The 24034-nt window shown below is 38.8% G+C and overlaps 2 protein-coding genes across 7 annotated transcripts in view; one reads left to right on the plus strand and one right to left on the minus strand.

The window, feature by feature from the left end:
- Positions 1-1514: 1514 nt before the first annotated feature.
- Positions 1515-7676, minus strand: PHOSPHO2 (phosphatase, orphan 2). 6 transcript variants are annotated; one of them, XM_045824042.1, is made up of 4 exons: positions 7591-7650; positions 6836-6869; positions 5663-5838; positions 1515-2276 (listed from the first exon to the last, which is right to left on the minus strand). In XM_045824042.1, exon 4 carries the CDS (start codon positions 2249-2251, stop codon positions 1526-1528), a length of 726 nt encoding a protein of 241 aa, XP_045679998.1. In that variant the 5' UTR covers positions 2252-2276; positions 5663-5838; positions 6836-6869; positions 7591-7650; the 3' UTR covers positions 1515-1525. The 6 variants fall into 6 exon arrangements, with proteins under 6 accessions (XP_045679998.1, XP_045680177.1, XP_045679945.1 ...); XM_045824221.1 differs by lacking the exon at positions 5663-5838 and adding an exon at positions 5440-5621 and having other exon boundaries at positions 7591-7645; XM_045823989.1 differs by lacking the exons at positions 5663-5838; positions 7591-7650 and adding exons at positions 5440-5621; positions 7377-7584.
- Positions 7677-7740: 64 nt separating this feature from the next.
- CFAP210 (cilia and flagella associated protein 210) overlaps positions 7741-24034 on the plus strand; it is a 35670-nt gene continuing 19376 nt past the window's right edge. The window contains exons 1-4 of the mRNA XM_045830273.1: positions 7741-7851; positions 19933-20159; positions 22976-23149; positions 23252-23445. Coding sequence (XP_045686229.1) covers positions 7803-7851; positions 19933-20159; positions 22976-23149; positions 23252-23445 — 644 coding nt within the window. The 5' untranslated portion in view covers positions 7741-7802. The remainder of the gene's footprint in view (positions 7852-19932; positions 20160-22975; positions 23150-23251; positions 23446-24034) is intronic.

The raw sequence follows: 24034 nt of genomic DNA on the forward strand, positions 1-24034 counted from the left end.
GCTTATTTCGTTTAGCATAATGCTTTCCAGTTGCATCTATGCTGTTGCAAAGGGTAGGAGCTCCTTCTTTCTTTCTGCTGCATAGAATTCCATTGTGTAAATGTACCATAGTTTTTTGATCTATTCATTTACTGATGGGCATCTAGGTTGCTTCCAACACTTGGCTATTGTAAATTGTGGGAAAGTTTTTTCCCATTAAATTATATTGATCATTTCTATTTCTGGAGCTGTTCATAATGAAAAGAAAATCCTGATATTATTATATAATGGATATATATGCCTAAAACATGAGCCTAGAAATTAGCATGAAATTATAATACATTTTTTAAAAGATTTATTTGTTTATTTTTAGAGAGGGGAAGTGAGGGAACCATCAAAGGATGTGGTCCACAGCCCAGGCATATGCCTTAGACTGGGAATCGAACCAGAGACCCTTTGGTTCACAGGTCAGCACTTGGTCCACTGAGCCACACCAGCCACAGTAAAACTATAAAACTTTTTACATCATTTGATATTTTGCTAATATCTCTATATTAGAAAGTATCTCAAGCGTTGAGTATTCCTACAAATTACATATCACTCAAGACTTCACTGCCAAGTATAATATACTTATTAAACCAGTGTAATGGAGTTATAGTTGTGATACTGATATAAATTTGAAATATTTGAGAACATTAAGTTGTATTTAATTTTAAAAGGAAAGTCTGAAATAGATACTGCATTCCTATCTTTACAATACACTGACTTGGGAATAGACCATTATATGTATATAGTTGGGCTTCTGTTCATAAAACATCAGGCTTATTTTTAAGATTTGTAACTACTGGACATGATTTTGAAATATCTAATAAAGTAAAATATAAGACTACTCTCTCTGAGAATAAAAACAGTACAACCTATCAACCACCTTTGGTAGAGACAACTAGTTGCACTTACCTTCATTCTGTACTCCTCTTTTATCCAAGCTTTCCTAAGCATATGACCATCTGGAATAAAAGCTGTATTTTTCATCCTGCCTTGCAATTAGGTGGAGACATTGTGACTAAATTTTGGCCAATGCAATTGAAATGAATATACAACTCACTGCGTCCCTTCTTGCTAGCCAGAATGTTGCTGTGAGGGTTGGAGCCTAAACAACAATCTTTAAAAAAAATTTTTTAAAGATTTTATTTTTAGAGAGGGAAAGGGAGAGAGGGAGAGAAACATCAATGTATGGTTGCCTCTCACACACTCCCTACTAGGGACCTGGCCTGCAACCCAGGCATGTGCCCTGAGTGAGAATTGAACTGGCAACCCTTTAGTTCGCAGGCCAGCACTCAATCCACTGAGCCACACCTTGTATCATGAGCTGGTAGCCAAGTGCTGAAATTGGTAGAGCAACATAGCAGCCTTGAGAGATACCTATGGAATTCTTTTAAGGGAGAGGAAAAAAGTCTTTTTTTTTTAAAGCCACTGGTATTTGGGGGTCTTAGTTTTATGCTACTGTACCTTATCTTAATTGATACACATTTCCATTGTTGGCATATTATTCCTTTATTAGGAATTGTAAATGAGAAATTATTTCAACACCTGAAGACCAAGCTACAACACAACATTCCATGGGCTCCAGATTTTGAGACATTCTGGAAAGCGTTTTCTGTAAAGCATATCCTTTCCGTGGCATGGCAACATCGTTCTTCTTTAAAAAGGTTACTGGGCAAAGATCATTTCCACCATCACCTACATAAACAATTTGTGTATAATTTACTCCCTGTTGTAATTGTTTATCTATAAATTCTACCAAAACTACATTTTTGCAAAGATTTTTGGGACACCTATTGCAAGAATGAGCATGATAATTTTTCACAGTGAGATGACCACTGCCATCAAAAGCTGCTGGATTTGTAAACACTTTATCAAACACATCATGAAAACTGGCAGCTTCTAAAATCCAATCTATGAAGACTGAATTTGAATCTGAAATAATGATGCAATCAAATTTATCCTTGTTCTTACTTATAAAGTTTAAAAGCTCCACCATCCCTGGAGTAAAAGGCATTGATGTCACTGTTCTTTTCATCTCATCTTCTCTTACACCTTCATCTCCCAAATACTGAAAGACTCTGCCCATAAACTCTGTCCAAAATCCTTTTTCATAAGAATCTTGTAGTTCAATAGGAAGCTTTTTCTCTGGAGCACACCGTACAATCCAGGTGTCGCTATTGTCATCTATGATTGTATTGTCAAAGTCAAAAGCGAGCAAAATTTTCATGGTTGTAAAACAGATTTGGGTTATCCTGAAAAAGAAGAAATATTCCCTAAACACTTTTTTGTAAACATATCTAGTTAATACTTAACAAACATTACTAAGTGTTAATCTGCTAAACAAATTATAACAAATTAAATAAATTAATATAAACAAATTAAAATAATTGATCATTTTAGGACAACCATTTAAGCATTTGTCCTAAGAATCAAAGCTCGTATTTGAGTATTTTATGTGAATCAAAAGCAGAGTATCTAGAAAGGATATCTGCAGTGTCATCACGTCCATGCGGGGACTCCTCCTTAAGCACCTCGAATTACCCACTGAGAGAGGGAATGACACAGTTATTCTCTTACAGTCTGAGAAAAGTTTTCGAGTAATACAGAAAAAAGTGTAGGCTAATCACTCTTAGTGTTCTTATCAATCACAGCCACATTTGTGTTTTTATTTTTATTTTTAAAGATTTTATTTATTTATTTTTAGAGTGGGGAGAAGAGAGGGAAAAAGAGGAGAGAAACATCAATTGGTTGCTTCTTTTAGGCACCCCAACTGGGGACCAAATCCACAACCCAGGCATGTAACCTGACTGGGAACCTAACCAGTGACCTTTCTGCTTTTCAGGATGACACCCAACCAACCGAGCCACACCAGTCAGGACACAGCCAGACTTATTAGTTTGAAATATTTACAATAATCTTCATATTAAATAGGTCTCTGTGTATTAACCAAAATTCAGATAAAATTTAACATATCATGAAATCTTGCAAACTTTAAATTTTTAAGAAGGTGTTTAGCTTGAAATCAATTTCTAACATCAATGCCAATGTTATAACTAAATGGTTGCATGATGCTGTACTTGAAATTCTAAACTAATTATTTGAAGTGGAGGTCAGTTCAGTTCTCCTAGACTAGTAGTAACTTTTGACAATAATTTTACATTTCTTTATATTTTCTCCAAATAGTTTAGCTCTGGACTGACAAATAGTCTGGATATACTTGAATAATCACATTACTTATGAAATAACAATTACTTAAGTCTTTTTACATTAAAAGATATGTATGTCATTAATTATAAATCTCAAAAGAAAAGAATAAATTGATCAACATGGTACAGATAAAAATTATGTAAAAATGATAAATAATTATAGATTACCCAAATAAAAGCTGTAATTAATATGTGTAGACAATTAATTTTTTTTCTTTTTATAAAAGATTTTATTTATTTATTTTTCATGGGAAGGGAGGGAGAAAGAGAGAAACATCAATGTGTGGTTGTCTCTCCCATGTCCCGCACTGGGAACCTGGCCTGCCACCCAGGCATGTGCCCTGACTGGGAATTGAACGAGTGACCCTTTAGTTCGCAGGTTGGCACTCAATCCACTGAGCCACACCAGGCACGGCTCAAGAGTAATATTTTTAGAGAGATCATTATACACAAGACACTGAACTAAGAACTTCATAATTATCTCATTTAGTTGTCATAATCCTATTAAATAGGAATTATTATTATCCTCATCTTAAAGATATATAAACTGGTGCTTAAATATTAGTTAGGTTGGTTAATATTAGTTAAGTGGCAGAGCTAGAATTTGGAGTCAGGTCAGTTTGACTTCAAAGTTCATGCTTTTAAGCACCACACTCTAGTATCTAAAAAATAGAATATTTAAAGACTATTCATCAGTTAAAAATACTAAGGTCATTTTTTCAAAAAGATGTTTAATTACAAGAAAACATTCATTAGTCTCAAAGTAAATTACTAACTATAACACTAAATCTGTAATCTATTTCATAACCATTTTGAGGTTTTAGCAAGAAATTCAAACAAGTGAAGAACCCCACAACCAAGAAAAAAGAAGAGACCAGCCCTGGCTGGTGTGGCTCAGGGCCTGAGTGCTGGCTGACCTGTGAACCAAAGGGTCGCTGGTTCAATTCCCAGTCAGGGCACATGCCTGGACTGTGGGCCAGGTTCCCAATAGAGGGTGCAGGAGAGGCAACCACACATTGATATTTGTCTCCCTGTCTTTCTCTCTCCCTTCCCCTCTATCTAAAATAAATACATAAATAAATAAATAAAGATAAAACTAACTAAATAAATAAAAATAAAATCTTTAAAAAAAAAGAAAGAAAAAGAAGAGACCAATTAAAAGTGGAAAACATGTTATTAACCAATGTTACCCCAATAAATTGAATTACATTTTAAAAATAAAATGCAAAACAGGGTGCTTAAGCACATGCATTCTCTAGTTTATAACAATTGACAGCCAGAAGGTGAAGCTAAGAACCGAGTTCATTACTCATGTAAGTATTCCATCTCTAAATTTAGAATATATGGAGAATAATTAATCTTAAGCGTAGCTCCTGTTGTGTGAATTTAGACATATACAAGGTGGAGTGAAAGTAGGTTTCCAGTTGTTCATATCAAAAATACAATAATTAGTAAATAATAATACAAGCTTAACCTCTGTATAAACCTAATTTCACACTATCCTGTAACATCCTGATACTCTGTATCTTCATTAAGTATCTCTGTATCTCTAAATGCCTAATCTAGGTGTCTCTGACTGACTCTCAGAGATTCAAGTACAGAATTCACTTTCCCATAGAAATAATGTGATAAATAGCAATAAGGCATAGTTGACAATCACATTAGGACTGTACCTGAGCATATTTTATTTTATTTTTTATTATTGTTCAATTACAGTTTTCCCCTTTTTTCCCCATCACTCTCCCCCTGCCCTATCCACCCTTCACTTCCCAGGTTCAATCCTCCCTTCCCTTCTACCCATTGTCTTTGTCCATGGGTCCTTTATATGTGTTCCCTGATGACCCTTCCCCTTCTTTCCCCCCTTATCTCCCTTCCCACTATGTACCTGAGCATATTTTAAATTAAACACACCTTTTTAAGCATTTAATTTAAATATTTTAATTTAAATTTAAAAATCTGAATTTAATTTTTTTTTCAAATATAACTCATTGTTGGTAAAAAACTGCTTCAAGTCTAGATTTACTTAGCTATGACTTACTAAATTCCTGAACTATTAACCTAAAAATAAAGATGTGTCATAAGCTTGAAGTTAATCTAGTTCTACTGTTGACTACTAATTTCTATCTAAAAGTGGACTTTTCTTTATTTCATATATTTTTATATTAGTTTTTCTCACCACTCAACATAAATCTTTATTAAAAATACTTACCCCCCTAGCTTGTGTGGCTCAGTGGATTGAGCACAAGCCTGGGAACAAAAGGGCTACTGGTTCAATTCCCAGTCAGGGCGCATGCCTGGGCTGCAGGCCAGGGTAGGCCCCCAGTAGGGGCAGAGCAAGAGACAAGCACACAGTGATGATTCTCTCCCTCTCCTCCTTCCCTTCCACTCTCTCTAAAAGTAAATAAATAAAATATTAATTAAAAAATACTTACCCAACTTAGTATTTCCAAGATAATTAAACTTACTTCAGCATACAGCTTTGGTTAAATAGTCAATGACAATCTTCAGTTTTCAATAACAACCAGTTTCTCACCAGTACTATTCCTATTCTATATGTGGGGAACAAAGCCTTCTGGTTTGGAACAAAGGAACAGAGACTTCTTAACTCCTAAAATGAGTAAAAGTTCATTTAAGATATTTTAAAATTCATGTTTATAATGATGCTATTTTCTCTTACATGAGAAAAGCACCTATTGGCAATAAGAAAAACTAAATTTTGGTGAAACAAAAACCTTAAATACAAAACAGGGAGTGTTATGTAAACATAACTTTGTATCAGTGGATAAAATCACAAGCGTTAGACTGATTATGTTGAGAATTACAGATTCTACTTTTTCTTCTTGTTAAATAATAGACAAATATCACATTCTGCCATCAATAAACATTAAAAGATTTGGCGTACTTGAAGTAAAAGTTTCAAATAATAAGGATGTGCACAAAGATTCAGTTTTAAGAATGTGAAGCTATTCTGAAACCAAGTTATTAAGATACCCAAAGTAGTTATTAACTATCATCTCCAAAAGCAGTAGCATTCTATATTTGGTATATCTGCAATGATTCCATTATCTAACAATAACCTATATGCTTTTAACAATCATGGAAATGAGAAACTACATGGACAGCCAAGAATCAGGGACTGGTTAAATAAGATATGCAGCCTTGAAGTACTTATTCATTATAATAAAGATTTGGGTTCCTTAGCTTAACTCTATGTGCAGGTGACTTCTGGCCCTGTGCGGGCTGGGATGAAATTGTTGATATTCTGACTATTGCTACTGCTGTAATTCATCTCTGACCTAGGGGTCTGCATCTTCTACAAAACTGTAGCAGGCAAAGTTGTTAGCTTGCAAGTAGGGTGAAATCTCTTTCCCAGTTATTGACATTTTAAAAACATATACTTTGTAAAGTGTATGACTGTCTAACCACTATGTTGTACACCTGAAACGAATACAAAATAATATTAAACATATATTGTAATTGAAAAATAAAATTTAAGTTAAAATAAAAACTGTGCTTCCTCTCTTCCCCCAAAACCCCTCACCAATACTGTATGTGCAAAAACTAATTTTTGTTAAAAAATTTTTTATTAATCCTTTCATACTTACCAGCATTATTATGGTAGAACATCTGATAGAAAACCTGAAGAAAAACAGTACAACTATGAGTTAAAACTTTAGTGATTGAAAATCTTACCTCCTTTCATTCTAAGTGACTCCAATTTAGCACCTACTAAGTAGTGTTGTAGCCAACTAACTTGTAATAAAGTCATTTGTATCTCCGTGTGTTAGAAAAATGTCTTTAGAAACCAACCCCGCATCTAATCTTAACAGATTTTTGGTGTTTTTTAGAGGTCTGATTGGTCCTCCAAATACATTTACTTTACCGTATTTACCAAGCAATTTAAAATATCTAAAAGGTCCTAATACTAATGTTCTGAGATAACATTCAAGTTTTAACATTACTATGTTTAAAAAATTAAGCCCTATCTAGCCCGAATCATGCCTGAGAAACTAATTTAAAAATCGATTTGCTGTGAACTAATCCCTGGGTTTCTATAGTTAAGGGAGAGCTTTGCCTTTCACCTTCCACCCGCAAGGAAGTCTGTGGGCCGCACGCACCAAGCCTAGGCCCCGCTCTTGCACACACCTGCCGAGTCCCCCGGGAAGGTAGGCACAGGAACCTAGTTGGGGTCATCCGGGGTAGGACATGAGATGAATGAGGATGGAGGCACCAGGCTGGGCCGGGTCCCCAGACCTCTCCACCGCCGGAGGCCAGTAGTCAGCAGTGGTCCTAGCCTCCGCCCTGCTCCCGCGGAGTGTCCCTTCGCCAGTGCCCGGGGACTTCCCATTTGCACACTAACCTCGTTCTCCCGCGCAGGCGCAGCCTATGGACAGCAACATCACTGCAAACAGCTTAGGGTTCTCCGTTCCACAGCTACAGCAGCCGTCACTTCCGGTGGCGTTGCCAAGCAACTGCGCAGTTGTGTCAAACACGCCACTGGCTGGAGGCTGCAGCGCTCTGCATCCGAGTAGCCTATCCAAATCTTAGAGCTCCAAGGGCACTCCGTCAAAGATGCTGGTGCGGTTCGGAAGGCGCAGTGGACAGACCAAGGAAAGCACGGGTGAGCTAAACTTGCCCATACCCACGTGAAGATTGTTTTTGACCCCTGGGCATGGGGTGAGTGGCGAGAGTACCACGTGAGAGTGCCTAGTTCAGGTGAAGTGGAGTCCACCGAGTCGAAAGCAACTTGGGGTCTGTATAAATTAGACAGTTTTTCCCTCCAGTAAATTGGTAGGTGAAAAATGTTTATATAAATAGAGATGGAGAAAAAATATATAAGAAGTAGGCTGACCCAATTGACCTGCACGGTTGCAGTTCCAAGAGTCTGGTGTTTGCTGAATTTTCTTGTGCTTAAACTTTGTTATTCATTGAGTGAATTGGAACATCTTTTGGAAAAACCGGTATCCTCCTTAGAGTCTTGGCTGAACCTAGTGAGAGCTTTTTATGAAAGTCTCTGAAGGAAGTGTCTCAGTTTTCTCATATCTGAAGTGAAGGTAAGGTCTCACCCTAAGACAAATGCTTTGATAAAATGTAAAAAATAATGCTACTTAACGTACTGTATTCAGGTGACCTATTATAAAATTTAGATTTTGGAATAGAGATAGCATAATGGAACATCTAAAGAGCTCTTTATCAATTCCAACTATTTTAGTTTCTTAGTCTGTAAATTCCCAATTAATATAGTCATGGTGACAATTAGAACCTTGGGAATTTGGAATATCTTCATGTCAGTGCCTGAGTTTCTGTCACAGAGGAGCCCCTTGTGATATGTGCAGAGAGACATCCATTCTCCACTAGTGGATTCTTATGCAGTGGAGGGTTTATGAAGAAGCAACAGAGGGTCATGATATGTAGGAGAGTGACAGTACCCATGTGGCATGTACTGGAGAGACACAATTACTCCAGTATATTCACTTCCCTATATGAGGCCTGTCTGGAAAAAGTCCAGCCATTGTTAATATAAGGAGAACAGTTTGTGTGATATCGATGTAACCTAGCAGTCAAGAAGAATAGATTGGAATGCACATGTGTGAAATATGATGCCTTCACTGTACTAGTGTACTACCAGAGTGGGGGTGGTAGGCACCATTGAGTGAACATGTGTACTGTATGGTCGTCACATTTAAAATGACTGAATCTGCATCAAATTTTGCATTAAGCTTGAACATTCCTCTGAGGAAACTATTCAGATGATTCAGAAGACCACAACTATGGGCAACTGGTGATTGGCAGCTTCATCACAACAACTCGCCCACTCATGCATCACATCTCATGCACTATTTTTTGGTGAAACATCAAATCACCCAGGTGACTCAGCCCCCCTACAGCCCAGATTTTGCACCCTGTGACTTCTGGCTTTTCCCAGAACTAAAATCATCTTGAAAGGAGAAAGATTTCAGACCATCAGTGAGATTCAGGAAAATACAACAGGGCAGCTGATGGCAATTGGGAGAACTGTGTGAGGTCCCAACGTGCCTACCTTGAAGGGAACTGAGGCGTCCTTGTCCTATGTACAATGTTTCCTGTATCTTGTTCAATAAATATCTCTATTTTTCATAGTACATGGCCGGATACTTTCTGGACAGAACTGGTATATGCAGTACTGAACTAAAAGACTTAGATTTACCTGATAGGTGTTTTGTAGTATTGGTCTAAAAGTTCCATCTGCACTCACTGCTCAATGTAATCTCCGTTTGGAAGAGGGTGAAGTAGGAGAGGAATTCAGATATGTAAACAGCTATCTCTGTAAAACAAATAATTCTATAAAGATTTAGTGGGGTGATATCAGCCAGAGTGCTGGAATAAGGATCTCTAAAAATCCTCTCCTCCATTAAGTTAAAAAAAAACCAATGGTAAAATAGTCAAAATCAACTTTTTGAAAAAAATATTGGTTTTACAGAGAGCGAGGAAGGGAGGCAGAAAAAGGGAGAAACATCAGTTTGTTGTTCCACTTATTTATGCATTCATTGGTTGATTCTTGTTATGTGCCTTGACTGGAAATCAAACACCCAACATTGGCATATCGGGCCGATGCTCTAATAACTAAACTACCCAGCCAAGGCCAGAATCAAGTTTTTGAGAGCTCAGGAAATTAACCAAAGGCTTGCAGCAGTTGGGGTGTTTGTCAAGAAAAATAGCTGAATCTTGACAACAGCAGTGAGGTTTTTTCCATTTTAATTTGCTCTAGTCCCATACTTTTCTCCCAGCTTTATGGTAATCTAGTTCCACTGCAATCACAGTGAAATCCAGTGGCTTACCAGCCTGTGGTAAGGGAAGAACAGGGTTGGATCCCCTTCAAAGCCCGTTTCCCAGGTAACTTATTACTTGACCTGTTGGGCCCTGGAAATGCCTGCTTACAAGGTTTGTGTTTATTTGACCTGACTCAGAACTTACCAGGTATGTTTGTTAAAACAGTCTGTCCTTTTTGCTCTGACTTCTGTAGCTCAGTTGGGCATCATCCTACAAACTGAAAGGTCACCAGTTCAATTCCTGGTCAGGGCACATGCCTCGGCTGCAGGTTCAGTCCCCAATCGGGGCATGTATAAAATAATCAACTGATATTTCTCTTTCACATCAATGTTTTTCTCCCTCTCTTTCTCCCTCCCTTCCCCTCTTTTTAAAAGTAAATAAATAAAATCTCTTAATAAACAATCAGTGCCAGTTTTTAAACATCACAGCTGGCTTCCTGAGGCAGTTAAAACATTTGGGTATAAACAACAAGATGACCAAGAAACTTAAAAAGAATACCTGGGATATGAGATGCCCACTGGGGACTCTGAAGAGATCCTTATATATTCCTGAGAATCCAGAGGTCAAATGCATGCATAGGGCTATGCACATGCCCAGAAAAATACCTAAGAATGCCTGAAGGTTTCACTTCTGGATGACTTTAAGTCTATATTCAGGAAAGAAGTAGGAGCTAACAGAGTTGTAAACTGCGTGTCTGAGCACTGAAGTCAAGCTCTGCCACTCACAGAGAGTTCCTTGACAGAGAGTACCTTATTTAAGAAATTTAAGGAGGCCTGGCTAGTGTGGCTGAGTTGGTTGGAGCATTGTCCTGTTAATGAAGATTTACGCGTTTGGTCCAGGTCAGGGCATGTACCTGGGTTACGGGTTTGATCTCTGGTCTGGCTGCATACAATCATAGGTCTGGGTGTGTACAGGAGGCAACCAATCAAAGTTTCTCTCTCTTATATCAATGTTTCTTTCTTTCCCTTCCTCTCTCTAAAAGCAATTTTAAAAAAGTCCTTGGATGGGGATTAAAAAGAAAAATAAATTTAAGGAAACTCTATCCAGTCATTACCTGACAACTGAGATAACCAAGCTGACATTCCAATAGCCATATACGACAAAGAATACAGACTTTACAGATTTAGTTCAAGAAATTTAAACAAAAAGTAATAGCAACAGCAAACTGGGTGTGGGAAGAATCTGACATCTAGAGTTACCACATATTATTTAAAATGTACAGTTTTCAACAAAAATGACAAGGTATGCAGGAAATAAGTATGGTCCAAACACAAGGAAAAATTTTTAATAGAAACTGTCCCTGAAGAAGCCCAGATGTTAAATTTAAATTTAAACAGTTAACTTTTTATAAATTTACAGCTATTATAAATATGTTCAACGGACTTAAAAAAAAGTCAAAGGAACTGTAGAAAAGTATTAAGAATGCTGTGAGACTTCTGGCCAAGATGAAGGTGTAGATAGACACATGGTGCCTCCTTGTGCAAGCAAAAGAAGGACAACAACAAATTTAAAAACAAAAAACAACGAGAACTGCTAGAAAATTAAACTGTAAGGAAGTATGACAACCAAGGAATTAAAGAAGAAACATTCATACACACCAGTAAAAAAAGTAGAGACCAGCAGCCAAGTGGAGAGGACTCTCGAGGCAAGCTGGACGACTGGGTGAGTTGGTAGCTGGTGGCCTGGGTGGTTCCACATTTGCATGCAGATAAACAAGGAGCAACAACTAGGGAGCAAGATGGACTGCACAACCCAGGGTCCCAGCATGGGGAAATAAAGCCTCAAATCCTTTGACTCAAAAAACCTATGGGGCTTTTTGTTCAATTTCTTGAACTATGGGGGTTGAGGTGGCAGCAGGACAAACCCCCAGCCTCACAGGAGAGCTTGTCGGAGTGACCCATGGGGTCCTAGAATGTACACAAACCCACCCACCTGGGAATCAACACCAGAAGGGCCCAATTTTCTTGTGGGTAGCCAGGGAACTGACTGAAAGGCGGCCTAGAGCCCAGCAAGTAGCACTGTTCCCTCTTGGACCCCTCCCCAATATACAACATCACAAATAAGTGATGTGGGTTGCCCTGCCATGGTGAACACTTAAGGCTCCACCCCTTACTATGTAATAGGTGCAGCAAGATGAAAAATTGTCCCAAATGAAAGAACAGATCAAAGCTCCAGAAAAAATACAACTAAGCGATGAAGAGGTAGCCAACCTATCAGACGCATAGTTCAAAACACTGGTCATCAGGATGCACACAGAATAGGTTGAGTTTGGTTGCAAAATAGAGGAAAAAGTGAAAGCTATAAAAAGTGAAATAAAGGAAAATGTACAGGGGACCAAGAGTGATGGGAAAGAAACTGGAACTGAAATCAACAATTTGGACCAGAAAGAAGAAAGAAATATTCAATGAGAACAGAATGAAGAAACAAGAATTCAAAACAATGAGGAGAGGCTTAGGAACCTCCAGGACATCTTTAAACATTCCAACATCTGAACCTAGGAGTGCCAGAAGGAGAAGAGAAAGAGCAAGAAATGGAAAACTTATTTGAAAAAATAATGAAGGAGAACTTCCCTAATCTCGCAAAGGAAATAGACTTTCAGGTAGTCCACGAAGCTCAGAGTCCCAAAGAAGTTGGATCTAAGGAAGCACACACAAAGGCACATTATAATTACATTGCCCAAGATTAAAGCTAAGGAGAGAATCTTAAAAGCAGCTAGAGGAAAGGAGAGAGTTACCTTCAAAGGAGTTCCCATAAGACTATGAGCTGATTTCTCAAAAGAGACCTTACATGCAAGAAGGGGATGGAAAGAAGTATTCCAACTCTTGAAAGTTGGAACCTAAATGCAAGATTACTGTATCCAGCAAAGCTATCATTTAGAATGGAAGGACAGATAAAGTGCTTCCCAGTTAATGTAAAGTTAAAGGAGTTTACCATCACCAAGCCCTTATTATATGAAATGTTAAAGGGACTTAACTAAGTAAAAGAAGATGAAAATATGAACAGTAAAATGGTAACAGACTCACAGCTATTAACAACTGAACTTAAAAAAACACAAAAACAAAAACAAACTAAGCAAACAACAAGAACAGGAACAGAATCACAGAAATGGAGATCACATGGACAGTTATCGTGGAGGAGTTGGGGAGGGGGGAAGGGGGAAAGGTACAGAGAATAAGTAGCACAAATGGTAGGTAGAAAATAGACAGGGGGAGGTTAAGAATAGTATAGGAAATGGAGAAGCCAAAGAACTTATATGCATGACCCATGGACCTGAACTAAAGGGGTGGAATGCGGGTGAGAAGGGTTGTGCAGGATGGAGGTGAGTGAAGGGGGGAAAATGGGACAACTGTAATAGCATAATCAATGAAATACATTTTTAAAAGATTTTTGAGTGAATATTCATTTTAAGTTCCCTGTTACAATAAAATGTTTGCTCTAAAAAAAAGTATTGAGACTTCCGGCCAAGATGGAGGCATAAGTAGACACACTGTGCCTCCTCACACAACCAGGATAAGGACAATAACAATTTAGAAATAAAATAACAACCAGAACTGACAGAAAACTGAACTGTATGGAAGTCCGACACCCAAGGAGTTAAAGAAGAAACATTCATCCAGACTGGTAGTGGGGGCAGAGATGAGCAGCTGGGCAGAAACAGCAAAGTGGCGGTGGAGGACTGGGGCGGGCAAGGCAGTGGCTGCTGGACCCAGTGAGATGGCGGATTGTGGAATGGGGTGTGCACGGCTGCAGCTAGCTGGCAAGGCAGCAGAGGGTGGACCGGCCACGTGGAGGTTGTGGACTGGACAGTCCCCCCATTCCCATTCAGATAAACCGGAAGAAACAACTGGGGAGCGAGACAGACCACGTAACCCAGGGCTCCTGTGTGGGGAAATAAAGCCTCAAGCCACTAACTGAAAACACCTGTGAGGGTTGACACGGCAGTGGGAGAAACTCCCAGCCTCACAGGAGCATTCCTTGGAGAGACCCACAGGGTCCTAGAATGCACCAAACCCACCCACCCGTGAATCAGCACCAGAAGGGCCCAATTTGCTTGGGGGAAGTGACAGAAGTGACTGAAATCCGCAGAGAGCAGAACAAGCGCTATTTTTCCCTCTCGGACCCCACCCACACAGTGTCACAATCCAGCCATGTAGGTTGACCCTCCTGGGGGAACACCTAAAGCTCTGCCCCTCACTATGCAACAGGAGCAGCAAGACAGAAAAAAAATGGCCCAAACAGAAGAACAGATCAAAGCTCCAGAAAAAATACAACTAAGCGACAAAGAGATAGCCAACCTGTGAGATGCACAGTTCAAAGCACTCGTGATCAGGATGCTCACAGAATTGGTTGAATTTGGTCACAAATCAGATGAAAAAATGAAGGCTACGCTAAGTGAAATGAAGGAAAATGTATAGGGAATTAATAGTATTCGGAAGGAAACTGGGACTCAAATCAACAATGTGGACCAAAAGGAAGAAACATCCAACCAGAAAATAATGAAGAAACAAGGGTTCAGAAAAAATGAGGAGAGGCTTAGGAGCCTCCAGGACATCTTTAAACATTACAACATCCGAATTATAGGGTACCAGAAGGAGAGGAGGAAAAGCCAGAAATTGAAAACTTACTTAGACAAATAATAGAGGAGAACTTCCCCAATCTGGCAAAGGAAATAGACTTCCAGGAAGTCCAGGAAGCTCAGAGAGTCCCAAAGAAGTTGGACCCAAAGAAGAACACACCAAAGCACATCATAATTACATTAGCCAAGATTAAAATTAAGGAGAGAATCCTAGGATCAGCAAGAGAAAAGGAGACAGTTACCTACAAAGGAGTTCCCATCAGACTGTCAGTTGATTTCTCAAAAGAGACCTTGCAGGCAAGAAGGGGCTGGAAAGTATTCCAAGTCATGAAAGGCAAGGGCCTACATCCAAGATTGCTCTATCCAGCAAAGCTATCATTTAGAATGGAAGGGCAGATAAAGTGCTTCTCAGATAAGGTCAAGTTAAAGGAGTTCATTATTACCAAGCCCTTATTTTATGAAATGTGAAAGGAACTTATCAAAGAAAAAGAAGATAAAAATATGAACAGTAAAATGACAACAAACTCACAGTTATTAACAACCACACCTAAAACAAAAACAAAAACCAAGAAAACTAAGCAAACAACTAGAGCAGGAACAGAATCATAGAAATGGAGATCACATGGAGGGTTAATAATAGGAGAATGGGAGGGGGAGAGAGGGGGAAAAGGTATAGAGAATAAGTAGCATAGATCATAGGTAGAAAATAGAAAAGGAGAGGGTAAGAATAGTATAGGAAATGTAGATGCTAAAGAACTTATAAGTATGACCGATGGACCTGAACTGAAGAGGGGGAATGTAGGTGGGAGAAGGTGTGCAGGGCAGAGGGGAGTGAAGGGGGGAAAATGGGACAACTGTAATAGCATAATCAATAAAATATATTTTTAAAAAAGTATTAAGAATGCTGTGTCACCAAATAGAACATATCAATAAAGAGGTAGAAATTATAGAAAAGAAACAAAATAGATAGTTTTAGATAGATAGAGTTGAAAACCCCAATAATTGAAATAAAAAAAACAATGCACTAGAGGGGTTCAATAGCAAATTTGAGCTTGCAGAAGAATCATTGAACTTTAGGGTGTCAATTGAGATTAATTATCTGAGGAACAGAAAAACAAAAGAATAACTATAAATGAGCAGATCCTCAGAGTAATGTAAGACACCAACATACATATATGTGTACCAACATACATATAATCGGAGTCCTAGGAGAGGAGGAGATTTGAATAATATCCAAAAACATCTCAAATTTGATGAAAAACATTAATCTACACCTGTGATTATTTTCACCTGGTGTGCTGCAAGAGCCATGTATCTGAACTGATCACTGTGGCTGTGGACAAGATGCTGTAATATAATAGCCCAAGTGTACGTGTTCCCAGGGAGAGAGTTAGGGCATCAGTACAGACTTGGTCTTGGAGAAAACGAGGCAGATAGAAAAACCCTAGCTCAGCAATTTTCACCTGGTGTGCTACAAGAATTGTAAAGCACACAATACCTGTCTATTTATTCAGGAGCACTGACCTTTTTTCCATTAGGATTTTCCCCTTAGATTGTAAAATTAAATGACAACAACCAACACAACAGTAGCTATCTGGTGTGAATGAATGAAAACTGTACATTTTTTTGTAAGGTTGGCAAACAATATATTTTTTTGGTGTGTTACAGAATTTTAGTAATTAGTTTATGTGTGCCACAAGGTGAAAAGTTGAAAATCACAGATCAACATATTCAGGAAGCTCATTGATCTAAATAGGGTAAACTCAAAGAAATTAAAATCAATACATCATGATCAATTGTCAAAATCTAAAGACAGAGAAGAATCTTGAAAGTAGCACAAGATAAACAATTCATCACATGTAACTGAGCCTCACTGAGATTAGCAGGTGACTTCTCAAAAGAAACTATAGAGGCTAGGAGGCAGCATGGTAACATACTCATCTTTCAAAATTCTGGGGAAATTGATATTTTCAGGAAGATGAAAATAGCCAATTCATTGCTAGCAGACCTACTCTACAAGAAATAGTAAAACAAATCCTTCAGATTAAAATTAAAGGACACTAGACAGTAACTCAAATACACATAAAAAATAAAGAGCACCAATAAATTAAGTAATTAAGTAAATAGAAAAGGCAGTATACAGGGTAGGGCAAAAGTAGGTTTACAGTTGTTCATATGGAAAATAATACAATAATTAATAACATAAGAATAGACTCTGTTTTGCATACTCACAACTGTAAACTATTTTTGCCCCACCCTGTATTTTCAAGTATTTACATATATTACTTTGTTTAATTCTAACACCAACCATATAAAGTAGGTACTTTTAATACCTCCATTTCACAGTTAAGGAATGAGACTCAGGGGGTTAAATAATGTTGTCTAGATTTACATAGTTCATATGTTCCATATTCAGAAAAAGTCCAGGTTGTCTGTCTCCATAGTATACAATCTTTGTTGTGTCTGTGGTCACCCATCATTATTCAAATGAATTTCCTATTTGGGTGAATTTCCTCCTTAGAAGTCCCTACCTCTTTTAGTAGAAGGCAGAATTTATTTTTTCTGCCTCCTTTATGGCTAGGGAACAGGCATGCGATCAGTCAATTGTACATGTACTAAATTTACATTCTAAAGAGGCAATATGAGGAAGCAAATAATATGTTGAATCCATTTTATGGAGAGAGTGGCATCAAAAGTGTACCAATTTTGGCCCTGGCTGGTGTGGCTCAGTGGATTGAGTGCTGACCTGTGAACCAAAGTGCTGCCAGTTCATTTCCCAGTCTAGGGCACATGTCTGAGTTGTAGGCCAGGTCCCCAGTGGGGGGTGCGTGAAAGACAACCACTCATCGATGTTTCTCACCCCCTCCCTCCCTCCCTCCCTTCCCTTCTCTAAAAATAAATAAATAGGACATCTGGCCAAGATGGAGGCATAGGTGGATGCACTGTACCTCCATGCACAACCAAAATAGGGACAACAACTATTTAGAAACAGAATAACATCCAGAAATGACAGAAAATTAATCTGAATGGAAGTTGGACAACCAAGAAGTTGAATTAGACCCGTGCATCCAGACTGGTAGGAGGGGCGGAGACAAGCAGCCAGGCTCAGGCCACGGCGTGGAGAGCAGAGAATGGTGGGACCGGGTGTGTAAGGCATCCGGGGGCATGTAAGGCATCCGGGGCACACAAGACTGCAGCGGGTAGACCCTGAGTGCACAGGCGGGAGCTGGCAGACCCCATCCCAGGGGTGGCAACGGTCAACCAGCAGACATAGTGAGGCAGCGATTGTAAAGCAAGGCAGTGCGCGCAACCCAGGATCCCAGTGCTGGGAAATAGAACCTCAGGACACTGATTGAGGTCACCTGTGGGAGTTGAGGCGCACGGAGACACCCAGCCTCACAGGGGAGGTCCCTGGAGGGTCCCACGGTATGCACAAGCCCACCCACACAGGAATTGGCACCAGAGGGGTCCAGTTTGCTTGGGGGAAGCAGCAGAGGGGACTGAGGTCCCACAGAGAATGTAGCAACCACCATTGTTCCCTCTTGACCCCACCCTCACATACAGCGTCACAACCCAGTGACTGGGGTGCCCCGCCCTGGTGAACACCTAAGGCTCCACCCCTTACTGTAACAGGTGCGACCAGACCAAAAAGAGAGAGAGAGAGAGAGAGAGAGAGAGATGGATCAAACGGAAGAACAAATCAAAGCCCCAGAACCTGTCATTTTAAGTGACCAAGAGATAGCCAACCTATCAGATGCACAGTTCAAAACACTGGTGATCAGGAACCTCACAGAATTGGTTGATTTTGGTCACAAATTAGATGAACAAATGCAGGCTATGATAAGAGAAATGAAGGAAAATACACAGGGAACCAATAGTGATGGGAAAGAAACTGGGACTCAAAACAATAGAGTGGACCAGAAGGAAGAAAGAAACAACCAAACAGGAAAGAATGGATAAATTAGAATTCAAAAAAATGAGGAGAAGCTTAGAAACCTCCAGGACATCTGTAAATGTTCCAACATCCGAATTATAGGGGTACCAGAAGGAGAAGAGGAAGAGCCAAAAATTGAAAACTTATTTGAACAAATAAGAAAGGAGAACTTCCCCATTCTGGCAAAGGAAATAGACTTCCAGGAAGTCCAGGAAGCTCAGAGAGTCCCAAAGAAGTTGGACCTGAGAAGGAACACACCAAGGCACATCATAATTACATTAGCCATGGTAAAAATGAAGGAGAGAATCCTAGAAGCAGCAAGAGATAAGGAGACAGTCACCTACAAAGGAGTTTTCATCAGACTGTCAGCTGATTTCATAAAAGAGTTCTCACAGGCAAGAAGGGGCTGGAAAGAAGTATTCCAAGCCATGAAAGGCAAGGGCCTGCATCCAAGATTGCTCTATCCAGCAAAGCTATCATTTAGAATGGAAGGGCAGATAAAGTGCTTCTCAGATAAGGTCAAGTTAAAGGAGTTCATCATCACCAAGCCCTTATTTTATGAAATGTTAAAGGGACTTATCTAAGAAAAGAAGATAAAAAAAACGTGTAGTAAAATGACAGCAATCTCACAGTTATTGACAACCACACCTAAAACAAAACCAAAAGAAACTAAGCAAACAACTAGAGCAGGAACAGAACCACAGAAACGGAGATCACATGGAGGGTTAGCAACAGGGAAACAGGAGGAGGAGAGAGGGGGAAAAGGTACAGAGAATAAGTAGCATAGATGGTAGGTAGAAAATAGACAGGGGGAGGGCAAGAATAGTATGTGAAATGTAGAAGCTAAAGAACTTATGACACATGGACATGAACTAAAGGGGGGAATGTGGGTGAAAGGGGGTGAGCAGGGTGGAGAGGAATGAAGGGGGGAGAGGAATGATCTTGACTTTAAAGATGTTGGTACCAAGCCTCCAAGAAGTTAAATGACTTGCCTAAGTTTACACAGTAAGGAAATGACCAAGCAAGGACTCAAATCTATGTCTTCTGATTTCGAGTATATGATATTTATTGGGAACATATTGTGTGCCAGTTACTCCAGGTTAGGGCAAAAGTAGATTTACAGTTGTTAGTATGGAAAATAATAATATAATTAATAAATGACATAAGAATAAACTCTGTGTTTCATGTACTCACAATGGTAAACCTACTTTTGCCCCACCCTGTATTATTTACTTTCCATTAATCCCAGCTGTTAAGATAACAAGAATAAAATTATTATTTGAAACAATTCCTAGATATCATGCCAATGTAGAAATGTCTGAGAAAAAGTATCACACACTCATCTTGAAAGTGTTTAATATTTATTTTTTAAACATTATTAGAAATAAAGAACTCTGAAGAAGATCAAGCTCTCTATCCACCTCTCCTGCCTAGCAACGTAGATCTCCAGCAGATCACTGTAATTCCACACAATGAGTGGAAAAGGATTCGAGACAGCCTTGACAGTTTGACGAGAAAAGCAGCATGCCTTCGTGCAGAAAGAAAAGCAAAGAAAGAAATGCACCTCAGATCCCAGGAAGTGGTAAAACACTGGACTAACACATATGCGGTAAGTATGAACCACCCAGGAGTACAGAAGCACTGAAGGCTGATTCTTTTCTCTTAGCACTCATAAATGTTTTTTACATGTAAAGTATAAAAATGCGTTGAAACACATTTTCAACAGCTTTATTTAGGTATAAGTAATATACAGTAAAATGGACATAGCTAAAGTGTACAATATATGTTTTGACATATCAAATGTCAAACCATCATTGTAATTAAGATAATGAACATACTCTTCATCCCAGGAAAGTTTAGTCATAGCCCATTATACTCCCTCTCACTTGTCCCTGCCCCTCCTCTCCTGGCTCTAGGCAGTCACTGATCTGCTTTCTGTTCATAATTATACTCAACATGAAATTCTGTCATGTTGTTGTAAGTATAAATTATTTGTTCATTGTTGCTGTTGAATGGTATTCCATTGTATGGATATACCACAAGTAGTTTATCTGTTCAATTGTTGATAGTTTGACATCAACCAAATGTTGATATTTGAGCTGTTTCCAGGTTTTGGCTACTACAAATAAAGTTGCTTATGAACATTCATGTGTAAGTCTATGCGTGGACATATTCTTTCATTTCTCTTGGGTAAATATATTGGTGTAGAATAGCTGAATGATACAATAGATGTATGTTTAACTTTGTAAGACTCTTCCAGACTGTTTTAGAAAGTAGTTTTTACATTCCCACCGGGAGGGTATGAGAGTTCTGTTGCCTCCACATTCTCACCAACTTACTATGGTCAGACATTCTAATATAATTTTTAATTATAGACATTCTAATAGGTATGAAGTAGTATGTCATTGTAGTTTTAATTTGAATTTGTTTGTTTCTATGTATTAGGTGGAGCTGCTATGACTCACTGTCTTGGCAGTGTGGTCCAATGTAGTAGGTGTCCTGTATGGCCCAGTGGCATAGCCTCCCCTATCACTCAAGCTGGACACTTGATGTGCACCTTTCATGTGGGCTGAGTACACCCTCCTCTTGTAGTTGAGCCTTGATTACTATTGGCAGGTTAAAGGGAAGGATTTATCAGGGCCAGTTAGCTGCAAGGATTGGCTGTGACCACTGACACCCCAATCTCCACCCTCTGTGGAGGATTAGCTGTGCCCCAGGGGCAGGGTGGTAGTGCTCTATCCTGGTCTGTAGCTGTCCACAGGGTGCGTAGGCTCTGGAGTTTCCCAGGTAGTGCAGGCCAAGGTCAGCTCCCACCTGTGTTTTGCCTGGGGCCATGCTGCAGGAGCTTTAAAGCAATCTCACGTGGCTGCTACTTTTGCTGGGCTTGGAGATTCCCAGGAGAAGCCAAGCTGTGAATGTAGACTCCTTGCTGGTAGTGCTGGTCCTGGGGCCCCTTAGCAAGAGGTATGGGGGCTGGGGGCTCACTGAGGCTTAGCTCTTGTTTGTTTGCAAGGATTTAGGAAGTTGTGAAGCTGGAGCCAAGACCAGCCTTTCGTATGGAAAATCAGCTTGGGTGGGCCAGTAAATTGGGTGGGGTGGAGTCTCTGGGGATCTCCAAGGTGGGGCAATGTTAGCGAGGATGATGGAGTCTCAGATTTCTGGAAAGAGACATAGAATGCTTGTGATACCTTGCTTTAGGGATAGTGTTCATAATTTATTTATTTTTATCCAAAAGAGGGAAGAATTCTGTCATGACTGATATCACACTTGTAATATAACGTTATGAAAAAGGCAAAACTGTAGGGAAAGAAAACAGATCAGTGGTGGTAGAGGCTGCAGGTGGGGGAAGTGATTCACCACAAACAGAGGCTGAGGGAGTATTTTGGGAGGATGGAACTGTTTTATAAGTGACTGAATGCATTTTTAAAACTATATATCAAAAGGGTGTATGTAAATTATACCCTAAAAAAACCTCTGGTCTGTAAAAGAATAGGGGAGTGGAATATACCCTCTAATTTTTTATGCAGAAGTAGCACACTATACATAATACTCTACATTTCATGGTTATTAAAGGAAAAAAAGAAGAAATGTAGTAAATGTAGTAGAAATGTAGTAATAAAAAACTGCAATATAGGTATAGAAATTGACAGAACACTAGATCAGAAGAGAGAGCCTGGCAACAATCCCATGTTCTGTATGGGAACTGGACCTATGACAGAAGGGTCATTGCAATTTAGAAGGGAAAGGACAGGAATTCGGTAACTGATACTGAGATAATTGGCCTATGAAAAATATAAAATTACAACCCTAAGGCACAGAATACACAAAAATGAACTTCAGCTGGATTAAGGACCTAAATGTGAGAAGCAAACCAGTAAAACTCTTAAAATAAATTACAGAATATTATCAGGATGTCGGGGTAAGGTTTTCTTAATACATAGCAAGCATGACCCGTGAAGGAGAAGAAAGCCTGCCTGTGACATGAGACATGGGGGAGACCCCGCAGAGGGGTAGGAGAGCCATGTAAAATATAATACTGTTGGTTCTTCTAAAGAAGCAAAAGCAATAATATCTATTTATTAGGTAGACATATAAAGGAACTTGGGAAGTAAACACAAGAAACTAATAATAGCTGTTATCTTAGAGATTGCAGATAGAAATTAGTATTGGAGAGTTTTACTGTATACATTTATAATATTTTAGGGTTTTCCACCATGTAAATGTGTTACCTACCTTAAAAATTCAATGAAAAAAATTAACTTATGAGTGTAACATCCTATTTGATTCATTAATGATAAATGCAAATAAAATAAATGAGAGCTTAAATGATCACATTGTAATGATCTCATTACATTTGTAATGTTCAATTTTGTAAAGTTTAATTGAAAAATGAAAACAGGAGACTGCTTTTGTCTTTTTTTACAGGGTATGAGAAAACAGAAACTTGAAGCCAAAAAGAAGCGTGATGAAGAAATAGAGGCAGAAAGACAAATTCTTGATGTGGAAGAAGAAATACACAAACAAGGAGAAAGAAAAAAGGCCATCGAATATGCAAAGCAATATCAATTTTACCAGACAGACAGAGTGAAAAACTTTCATGTACTACTTGGGTTTTCTTGTGTTTATATCTATATATATATTTGACGTATTTATAGATAATTAGACTTTGCTTTCTTAAAATGTTGCAATTTTTTTTTGTAGTCAGGACTTCTTCTTAGTAGAGTTATGAAGGAACGTGATGCACAGATTGAATCCCAAAAGAGTAGAATAAAATCGGATAACAAATGGGATGAACAATCGAAACTCAACATTGAAAAAGCTATTAAAGAAGAACAAGAAAAAGCAGAAAAACGATACAAAGATAGATTGGCTCTTGCCAATGATCATTTAAAACAGTATGTATTTATAAATTACCTTTTTTGTACCTCCCTTTTTATCTTGTAATAGATATAGCTTTTTTAAAAAAAATTATAAAAGTAAGACCAGCGCGGCTCAGGTGGTTGGGCATCATCCTACAAAGCGAAAGTTCTCAGGTTTGATTCCTGGTCAGGGCCTCGGTTGTGGGTTTGGTCCCAGTTGTGGGTTCGGTCCCGGGTTGGGGCACGATCAAGAGGCAACCAGCCCATGTTTCTCTCTCACAATGATGTTTCTCTCCCTCCCTTTCTCCCTTCCTTCCCCTCTCTCTAAAAATAAATAAGTAAAATCTTTAAGAAAAAAAATAATACATGCGAAAATACCTAATAAATAGAAAAATACAAGGAAAGAGGTTAAAAATCATTATTACTTCCTTACTCAAAGTTAATGTATTGGTTAATAATGCTGCAAAAAAAAATAACCACACAATCTGGTGATATTCACCAATAAGCATTTATTTCTCATGTAACTGTGGGTTGGTTGGGCTTGGCTGGAAGCTTATCTTCAAACTGTAGGACTGGCTGGGTTTACTTGTGGGCAGGGCCCTGGTCTGCTCCATGTGTATTCATT

This window comes from Phyllostomus hastatus, unplaced genomic scaffold (assembly GCF_019186645.2).
Source record: "Phyllostomus hastatus isolate PE091 unplaced genomic scaffold, TTU_PhHast_1.1 phas_contig_1, whole genome shotgun sequence".
Taxonomy (NCBI): Eukaryota; Metazoa; Chordata; class Mammalia; order Chiroptera; family Phyllostomidae; genus Phyllostomus; species Phyllostomus hastatus.

Excerpts from the sequence above, each read along its gene's own strand:
- PHOSPHO2 (XM_045824130.1), bottom strand. The coding sequence starts at position 2,251 with ATGAAAATTTTGCTCGCTTTTGACTTTGACAATACAATCATAGATGAC.